Source organism: Filicampus tigris, chromosome 16, assembly GCF_054856515.1.
Source record: "Filicampus tigris isolate MCC_2025a chromosome 16, RoL_Ftig_1.0, whole genome shotgun sequence".
Taxonomy (NCBI): Eukaryota; Metazoa; Chordata; class Actinopteri; order Syngnathiformes; family Syngnathidae; genus Filicampus; species Filicampus tigris.
The window spans coordinates 11,823,778-11,834,487 of NC_141232.1; the positions used below are offsets into that span (position 1 = coordinate 11,823,778).

Genomic DNA, 10,710 nt, shown 5'->3' on the forward strand with positions numbered 1-10,710 from the left:
ATGAATAGACATCATCCTGTGGGGATGTTTTTCACCGACAGCAATTATGAGGGGCGTATAAATGCAGCAATGTGCAGAAAGACAACCTGGATGAAAAGTTGCTCTGGAGCATTTTTGCCTCATATTGGGGCAACGGTTCATCGTTCAGCTGGACAATGACACCATGATTTCAAATGAGTGGATTCAGCACAACTGTGAATGTCCTTGAGTAGCCCTGCCAAAGCCCAGACCTGGACCCCAAATCCATAAACACACATGCTTCTTGAACAATTTTCTACCACTACCATACTGAACATAATTTGAAGTTAAATGACCTTATTCATGTACAATATCTGTCTTAGTTTAATCTATGCTGCTTGGTAAATTACGAGAGTGACCTACTTTTTTTCAGCCTTAAAGTGTACCTACAATTTTGGTGTTGACTCTACATGACTATTACCTATACATGACAAAGTATCTTTATCTATACTTAGAAACGTGATTTAATTTTAATGCATTAAGTGTACATTAAAAAAAAACCATCATAGGCTGTTGCATGTAAAATTTTGACAAAAAAAAAAAAATTGTGTTCCAATTTTATGATACAAAATGTGGAATAAATGAAGCGCTATGAAAACTATGAATTGACAGCAAATTCCATATTGGAGTAATAGCTTATCAGTGATGTCAACAAAATAGGCTTTCCTTACCTGTTATATCCTGCTTACATTAAACATTGCAGTATTTTAGAATGTATACACTGCAGTATTATACCTTGCTGATTTTCACCAGGGACGATGTGTCAAGTGAAAAACATTGCTTCGAGAGAACTGGTGTTAACCATTTTTCACAATGATTCCATTGACACAATTTGGAAATTCGAAACGTTTCCATATTTTTGCTGCATAAACTCCAGACCACAAGAAAATAACAGCATTATAAATTTGCTCTTAAATGAGAAGCGTTTTTCCAAACATTTTGTCATAGTTGTTTACTTTAATATTTGAGCACGCTCAAGCAGACAGCCAGAACGTCACACGAGAAACCAAGAACTGGGTAAAAGCAAAGGGAGTCATGTACACCCAAATAAACATTTTGGTTTCAATTGATGAAATTCTTTCAGACTATTTGCTTTAGCAGCACATTTCTGAAATCATTTTACACTCCAAGCAAAAATCTTGGTCCACATTTGTTCACAGATATGACTTCTGTCATTTGTCATTCATGAAAACAAGAAAAAAAAATGGAATAGGGAAAGAAAAAAAAAAAAAAATTACTGTCATTATGAATCGACCAGACAAAGGAGGCGGGGAAAGGTGGGCTAACCCAGAAATGGCATAGCAGAGCTCTCAATATGAGAAAGCTGACTTGAGTGGACTTCATCTTGGATTTCACTGACTTAAAAACCGGTTTCTCTTTATCGTGTTTTTTTTGTGTTTTTTTTCCTGAAGCTGATCGTCGACACAGAAGGTAAGCGTCAGAGAGATGTGCCTTTGCCGCTGACAACACTGTGCGGGTTATGACCGAGCTCCACCTGTTTCTTCCGAACTGGATTTTCCGAGCAGCGGTGTCCTCAGTCCCGCTCCGCGACCAGCTTCAGAACTTTTCCGATGGCAATGGTCTTACCTGGGACACACACGCAAACACACAATAATTTGTCAGTTTCATTTCAATTGTCAAGTGTTGTTTTCTGAGTTTAGGTTTTAGTCTTTTGGATTAGTTTTTGTCGCCTTTTAGTCATTTCTATAGGTGATAGTTTTAGTTCAGTTTTAAATGATGAAAAGTCCCCCAAAAAAATTTTTTTAAACATGTTTCAAGTTTAATACATTTTTGACAAAATACTACCATGTTCAGCACTACTGCTATGAGTGAAAAAATTACAAACTCTTAAATTAAATAGGGCGATGGTTTGTTTGACTTGTGCTACTGTGAAGGTACGTTACCTTCATCCCGTAAGGTAAATCGGCCCATCTGAGGAAAGTCCTTAAAGGTCTCGAGGCAAATGGTTCCTGCCGTGCGCAGACGAGCAATGCAGACCTGGTCCTGTTTAACAAATCGTGGCCGTGTCTTACTCTTCTCACCTGACTTTTTGTCTACCAGACAGATTAAGGCCTGAAAAGGGAACAGAACCACAGAAACATTGCTATTTATGGAATTACAAAACACAACATTGTTTTTAGGTTTCATAAAACAGCATCCTCCATTATACACAATTATATTCCATGTTTAATCTCACCGTTCAGATGACTAGCGCCCATAAAGGCTGGCTTTGATACACACACACAAATCAGATCGAAGAACTGAAGGTTTCATGCAAAAATAAAATAATTTCATCTTCTGAATCTGCTCAGCCACAACTTGGTTTCCAAGAGAACTCTCATCGTTAAGATACGTTTGCCCGATATGATTTAAAAAAAAAAAAAAAAAAAAAAAACTAAGATACGTTTGCCCGATATGATTTAAAAAAAAACAAAAAACAAAACTAAGATACGTTTGCCCGATATGATTTAAAAAAAATAAACAAACATTTTCAGATTTCTAAATACAGTACAATATCAAGATCATTATACAATTAACCCTGGGTATTCACAGTTCGGCATTTGCAAATCCACCTATTCACAGTTTCTTGCCACCAAATTCAAATGCACATTACTCTTGTCCACTTCAACCTGTGAATATGTAAAACGTGAGCTCCTCTCGCCACAAAATCAAAATACCGTGCCGATCGCTTCTCCATTTACACAGGCTGACGCGAACAAGAGCATGATTGCGCACATGAACCCCGGTGGCGACTGGTTGTAGTTTTCGGATATTTAGCTACGCTAAAGTTTTGTTAAGTCTCAGGAGGCAGCCAAGCATGGATGTTTCCCTCCGTGGCTAACAGTAGCCACTGCGGAATCATTTGATTTAACACCCTTCTGGGCTGTCCGCTGACTTTCGTTTTTTAATACTTTCCAACCTTTCCATATACGTACCGTAATCTGCACCTCTTCAATGCACGTGTGAATGTGAAGGACAGCGTTATAACCGGGGCAGATGATAGATTTGTGTTCAATGATGACAATCTAGAAGGAAAAAAAGCACAGTCATGAGTTTCCATATTAGTATTACTTGTGTCATATTAGTATTACTTGTGTAATTGCATCTGGTTTTTTTATTTTTATTTTTTTATTCCAAACTGACCTGGGCATCAAAGGTGCGGCCAGAATGGCAGAGGTTCTCTGCATTACACAGGATGAAGCCGGGAAGGATCTCCTCCTCTTCAATGCCCTTCAGTCGCAGTTTTAGATTTTCTCCAGGTCCTGCGTCGTCTGTCTCCATGTCATCAGACAAGAGGCTCAGCACCTCCACCACATGCTGTTAAGATATCATAATGACATTTACATTAGAGGAGAGGAGTAAAGGGCTATCAAAGCCGGAGCAAAAACTTTCAAGTGTAGAACACGCAACAAAAAGACCGCTTTTATTGTCCGGACGAGAGAAACACAGGTCTTACCCTATTCGGCATCATAACAAGCTGTTGTGCTTTACTGATTGAGCCTGACTCAAGTTTGCCTAAAATCACAGTGCCCATGTCCTGTAGGAGAGAGAGAGCGAATAATGTCATTTCTTCCATTTGAAAAGATCACAACTGCAATCTCTCGAGGCTATTTGAAACATTTTTTTATGCTATTGCGTTGCCATTCACTCGCAATTCGACATTGGCAATCAGAGCCAAAACTAGTTGCAGATGGTCCGCAACTCATGAAAACTTTGCAATGCGACTGAGTTGTTCAGTAGCGTTTGGCCGCGACGCAGTGTGCAGCTGGCTTTAGAAAGAGATTTCTGCATTTTGAGGTGGGTATTAAATACAAGTGTGGAGAAAAAAAAAAAGTTACCTTGTATTTGTCTACAATGGGCAATCTGATTGGGCCATCACTTGATCTGTTAAAATTTGGCAAACTGTCCAGGTGTGGAATGAATGGTAAACCTCTGCAAAAACAAATATGGACACATGCTGCATTTGCAGGAACGTGGGAAAAAGAAAGGAAAGGCTTTTCTATCTGGTCATATTCAAGGACTTACGTGTACCAGGAGCACATATCAGTGGGCTCCTTCAGGTTGGCTCCCGTTAGACCCGAACATGGCATGAAATGAATGTCTTTCTTTGGGTTGAAGCCCACCTTCTTCAAAAATGGCACTAGTTTCTCCTTACACTCTTCATACCTGAGCATTGAGACAGAAAGGGGGCCCATGTAAAAACAAAAAACCACGAGTCAAGCATCAAGTGGAACCTCGGTTTGCAAATTGTTTTCGCTCCGTGGCTCACTCTTCACTTTCTTGGGAGACATAGCAACGGCTAATTTAGAGCAAACCGCACAAAGACACAGAAAGCGCAACTACACGTTCCGTGTGGATGCTGTGATCACTTAATTAAATATCATTTGAAAATCATTTGACGTGACTTGTAAAATAAATTAGTTACAGATTATTTGACTAAAGAGATGCACTAAAATGCCGTATGGATCGACTCTCTGTAACTTCCAACTCCCAAACCAGGTTAAACTTAGCCGATCTCTGAAATAAAAAGACATTAATAACTATCACTTCAACATACTTCCTTGAAACCACTACTTCCCTATCAGCCAGGGCTTTGGTGCCATCTTGTGGCATCTACCAGAATTACAGAAAGAGTACAAAGGCCGCTAACAAGTGAGATTGCAAGCAAATAGTCAAGATGGGTTCCACAGAAAAAAACGCAAATAGGCAAATAACGAACCACTAATAGGCAGAGGGGTGGTGGTGGTGGTGGGGTTCACGGTGATGCATAAATTACAGAAAATATAAAATGATATTCACGTTTGACACCCTGCACGCTTTCCATTGCTTTACCCCAATATAGATTTAATAAAAGGGAAATGTGATTCCACTGACTAAAAGCAGAAATCTTACAATTACAATTCAAAGGAATGTTGTTGCCCATATGTCGCACAATATTGCAAGATTAACACTCTTTATTGTGTTAATGATTCTGATCCATCTACGCACCTTTCTAGGCTCCAGTTGACCGTAGGGTCATCCATTTTGTTCACCAGAACAATCAGGTGCTTGACACCTGCTGTTTTGGCCAACATGGCGTGCTCCCGTGTCTGTCCACCCTTTTCAAAACCTGTTTCAAACTCGCCTTTCCTGGCAGAGATCACCTGAGGACAACATTCAAGATGTGTTACAATTTCGAACAGTAAATGTCACATAACGTGAGAGATAAAAGATGCAAAGAACACATGCGTCACCCCAAAATTGGATCAACATATGGCGCTAAATACAGACCGTATACTGCAGTTGAATCAACAACATTTGTAACTGAATGATCGGGTTTGATTTACGAGTTTCAATCCAAATCAAATTTGTGCGACACAATGTAAAGGGGAGTGTCCTATCTACTTACTCATACCTGTGGTAATGACGTAACGAGCAGTAATGATTTAAGACGTAATAGTCATGTAATGAGTCGTGAAGCGCAACGGGTGATGTATCATTGGAAAGATGAGCCCTTTTTCTTTATGATTATGCCAAAACTTCATTTCTGAAATATGGGTCAAATGACATGTGACTCATTTCGTTGTGGCTGGTCACATATGACCCATCCAAGTGCACATACATGCAGACAGAATTAATGTATGAAGCCTGTAGGAATTGTAATTGGCTGAATGTGTTCCATCTGACACGGATGATATTCTTTCACCAACTGTGTCTGTTCGATCACGTGTGCAGTGAATTTGGAAGAAACGGGAGTCTTTTCCTCTACCCACCAGCACAGCCAAGTCAGCTTGTGATGCACCTCCAATCATGTTGGGCACAAAGCTCTTGTGGCCTGGTGCATCTAAGATGGTAAAGTGCTTTTTGTCTGTCTCAAAGTATGCTCGGCCCACTTCTACCGTCTTGCCTTTGTCCCTCTCCTCTTGATTGGTGTCCAAGGCCCAAGACAGATACCTGAAGAGAGACAATTGAGATGTTAGAATTGCTCATATTTTCCGAGGAAGACTAATGATTTATTTCTGTATTTTTCTTTTCTACCCATTAAGGACGGGAGCGCGCCAATTTAATGCATCAGAATATACATGTGACGGTGTCGCGAGACCGCGGAGGATGTCCTGGATTTTTTGGAGCCGTAGGCTAATGGCGGGCGCCGTCGATCGCCGGGAGCTCTGAAATAAGTAACGGCAGAGATATATAGACAACGCGCTTGTGGACTTTGAACCAGTGGAACCAGTGGAACGTGATATGATATGGTTTGTAGGCCATGACGATATTGACGTATTTGTAACAGAATAGAGGATGGTAATTACCACTCGATTGAAAAAAAAATAATAATAAATAAATAAATAAAAAAACCATTATAATAGTGCTTCTCTTGCACTGACATGTTATTTTTAAATCTGAAACAGTAAATAATAATAAACTCTGCTTGTGTGAAAGTCACCTGCCTAAGATCTCTAATTCTCTTCGAATTATGTTTCTGTGTGCTGCAGGGGCTGAGATATGAATTATTTTGGAAGTATTGAATTTCTGGGAAAACTTCAGGTTTACAAGGGTAATTCCAAAGGTGACCTTAGGTTTTGGGGAGCTGTTGAGACAGGCGCTTTAGGCCTTAATGGGTTAACGGAACAATACGCTCACTTACCAGGTTTCTCGGTTCTTCTCCTTTGCCTCTCTCTCATACTTCTCTAAGGTTCTTTTATCTACCATGCCTGTAAGGTACCTGATGGTGAGGAAGGGAATACGAGGAAAACATGAGACAAGAGTAATTGTGTCATTTCACCCACAATAAGATGGAATGTACGAAGACATTGTAAACTTACATGATTTGTCCGCCAATAGTGGACTTTCCAGCATCTAAAAAGGAAAGAAAGGTGGTAAGTTTGGACAGTCGCTCTACTGATTTACATGAAATATACCCACAAAAAAAGGTGGAGAAACAAAAAATAAGAATTAGTACTTTCATCCAACATCTTTCAACTTTTCCCCCAGCTGTCCATTTTCAGTGTTGCGCTCGTTCAGGTTACAGGTTCCTCCGAGATTCTTATTTTTTTAACGATTCTTCATTTTAAGGCTTTGGCAAACTATTAATGGCATGGTAACACTATTTGTATCAAATTACTGTACCATCCCAATAAACACACTGAGTCTAACACAAGTAGTGTGTTGGTGGATAGGATGTGTGTCACGACAGTGACTGTATAGTAAGGAGCTGAATTTGGTGACCTTCATAGGAGGGAATATAGCAACAGTATGTGTTCAAACGGAAAGAGTAGCAAGCTGATAGGCCGACAAGGTGTAGAATGCAGCAAAACTCAAGCCAGTCAAATGAAAAGTAAATACCGACACCAGGCTCGGTATCAGTGTAATCCTAGTTATGAACCCAGATTGCGATCTGTCCCTCAATGTGACATTTTGCAGAGGGGAAACATTTTTTCCACAATGAAGTAATGTGCAGTTGTTCATGTGTTGTGCAGATGAAACTGTGTTGCGGGTTAACTCCATGCATCCGTGTCAGCTTCTTCATTCTTATTTTTCACCAGTCTGGTTATGCAATTAATGAGGGCTTGCAGTTCAGTTCAGCCGCCAATCATGTTTATATTAGCAGTCACGTAACGGCTGAGGTGCATTCAGGTAAACATTGTAAATGAAAATAAATGTTCTTTATTTCTTTCCATTCAGCATAATCAAATGGGTAACTGGGGGATTTATCATTTGAACTGTATTGTATGCACTAGTTAATACACATTAAATAATCACACAGTTGTAATGATTGATTTTGTTTTGTAATAAGTAATACATTCTGTGACTACAATCAGTTTGTAATATTGAATTTTGACAGGTGAAGGGATTCTATTCAAACTCTGATATAAATTTTAGCCCATATTGCCCAGCCCTACCGCCAGCGCATGTACTGGCGCCTATGTTGTGTAGAGTGAACAGGGCAATGGAGTCAAGACTCTAGTGTTATTACAAACAATTGCATTCATCACAACTTCTGAGCCATGCATTAATTTGCACTGACCTACATGTCCGATGAACACGACATTGATGTGTTCCTTCTTGGGGGCGTCTGGTTGTGCAGGGGGAACCTTGGGCGCAAGCATTTCCTCTTCCTCTTCCACCATCTCTGACCCCGTCTCCTCAGCTGTTGCTACCACCACTGGCCCACGGTCCCCGCAGCACCCACCTCCTGGCTCTTCCTCAGTTGGTTCAGCTGCTTTCTGGTCCCATGGTTCCTCTGGGCTCATTTCTGTGTCACCATTCTCCAAAGGAGCTGCAAAAATATAGTTTTATTATTAAAAATGTATTTGCACATTCATCAAATCATTTTACAAGTCTCAAGCAAACTATCTTCTCCGAATAATCATTTTACAATAGTCTATTGCATATTTTCATAAATTCAATAGTGTACTACATCTCAGTTAAGGGACACCAACACAGATGTGGAATACTTTTTAAGAAAAATATTGCTGATGTATTTTCTGCAGCATACCTACAGTAGCGTGAACAAATAACTGCAGTTAATATAGTACAGCAATAGCTACTATTGCATTTTGATAAAATAGTTTGAAATGTTATATTTTGCTATGTCTGGCATCAGTTTTAGAAAATATGCCAGAATGGGCTAAGCTGGCTGGCTATCAATTTCCAAAGTACACGTTTCATATCAACTCAAATGTTTACTCAGCAATTACAGTTTAAAAAATATTCATGCTCATTTGATTATTTTGATAAAGTAGGAGTGTAGGTGGACGGCACTATTTAACTCTGTGTAGTTTTCTCAGTATCTCAGGAACACATTTGTTGCATGTTACCTATGTTGGAAAGAATTCTGTTTTGTATTGAGGAATTACTTTTGTGAAAGTGACTATGTACGTATTTGAAACAATCTCTAAGAAATTGATGCTCACCTACAATTTAAGTAATTTGGAGACAAGTAGCAGATTATATTCAAGGAGAGGGGGGCGCATTTCATGTGGAAGTGCATGATAAACAATTGACGTAACCATTACAGGACGTGCTGTAACACTTTGCACAGTACAGGACAACAAAAGTCAAGAAAATAAGTCTGACTGCTGGATTGCTTGCTGACACACACACTCAAGACACTGAGACCATACATACCAGCACTTTCTGTCACCTCCATGGTGGCTATTTTTTCAACAGCAACTGAAAAACAACATGTTTGTTACACCAATGATTGAATCAATCATTAACTAAGCACAACTGTTTTGTTCCTATATTGAGGGGGAGCACGTCATTTTTTGTTGATCATGGAGGTGCAAATTGCAAATTGATTTTGTTCTACAGGTTTGTTCATCATCATCATTATTGTTGTATTTTTTGTAAGTGTCAGCCTAACTTCAATAGAACTGTCAAAGACATGTAACTAGCTATCCTTTACGACACCTTCATATATTGAGATGTGTCGACCATTGCGTAATAAGTCCTCAGACTTGTTTACGCGTAGAAACTGGCCTTAACGAATGACTCAATAAATCTTTGTGAGTCACAGTAACCACGTCATACCACACTACGGTCAACACGTAACATAGTCCAGGAAGGTTAGCTTTACCAGAGTGACTCAATGAGCTTGTATCTGTAAAATATGACAACAGTTCCAAGTTTCATTCATTTTCATCTCCCAGTGACGTGTCCCGTTAGAAGTAACGGTTGATACGCCACGCTAAGCCTAACAGGGCGGTACAAGAGTTCAGCACTATATCATGAACCCATACCAACTACCTTAGCATTCGCGGCTAACAAGCTAATGCCGGGTGGGATCCACGAGACGTTTAACACATCGAGAAAAAAAAAGTGATAGAATAGCACAACAGGGCTATACAAAAGTAACATGAACCAAAACAGCGAGCGATGTTTTAATTACAGTGCACCACACGTCTAATCATATAACTAAAGTAAACCGCACTCTAACGCGTGTCTGTAGTGTAGCTCGAGGGCTAGCACCTGCACAGTCGTGCTCCTGTTAACGACTAGCTTGGTGCTAACGTTGCTACCCAACGTGACAGTCGGCTTACCCATTGAATCGAGATTTTCCGAGTGTTTTTTCATGGCAAACGTCGGGACAAATTCGGCGGCGTTCACATTGGGAACAAAGGGTTTAGCGTTCACATTTAAGCTTGTGAAAGCAGAGTCAAGCTGTCCGTCGATTGTGGCCTCCACATCGTCCTCTTGTTCCCAAGAATCAGGGGCAGTGTCTCTCGGGTCCATCGTGGGTTTTGAATTTTCACTAGTGATTTGAGCTGCGCAGTTCTTAGGTTACGTTAAGTGTCCACCCAAATCCCGGTGTTCAGGCCACACCTTTGAATGATATAAAGCGTCCCAACTCGAGGAGGAATGTTTTCAATCCGACCTAGGTGAAATATAGCGGCCGGTTTCTATCGGTGGAGACGCCAAAGAGGATATTCGACTCAGCACTCCCAGAGACAGTCCGCGTGAGCTCATGCGTCCCTTCAACCGGACGTGCTGTCCGCAATGACACCTGGGATATGAAGTCTGAAAATGGATAAGAAACTAGAATTTCAGCACTCGTAGAACCAAAAAGACTACATCTCCCATTTACTCCGGTGATTCTTCTCACATGAAATTGCGCATGTACTTTAATTTCTTCTGTACTTTTGAGTTTAAACTTGTTTGAAATGTTCTCATCACGGTGGAAAATACTGAATGCAAAAAGTGCAATGTCTG

The 10,710-nt window shown here is 40.2% G+C and overlaps 1 protein-coding gene across 1 annotated transcript; it reads right to left on the reverse strand.

The window, feature by feature from the left end:
* Window positions 1-955: 955 nt before the first annotated feature.
* gspt1l (G1 to S phase transition 1, like) lies at window positions 956-10,505 on the reverse strand. The gene is made up of 14 exons (XM_086056397.1): window positions 10,041-10,505; window positions 9,127-9,171; window positions 8,024-8,275; window positions 6,822-6,855; window positions 6,644-6,721; window positions 5,772-5,952; window positions 5,008-5,162; window positions 4,045-4,185; window positions 3,858-3,951; window positions 3,476-3,556; window positions 3,163-3,336; window positions 2,955-3,044; window positions 1,923-2,091; window positions 956-1,605 (listed from the first exon to the last, which is right to left on the reverse strand). The coding sequence occupies exons 1-14, from the start codon at window positions 10,231-10,233 to the stop codon at window positions 1,553-1,555; spliced, it is 1,740 nt and encodes a 579-aa protein (XP_085912523.1). The 5' UTR covers window positions 10,234-10,505; the 3' UTR covers window positions 956-1,552.
* Between the last annotated feature and the right edge of the window lie 205 nt (window positions 10,506-10,710).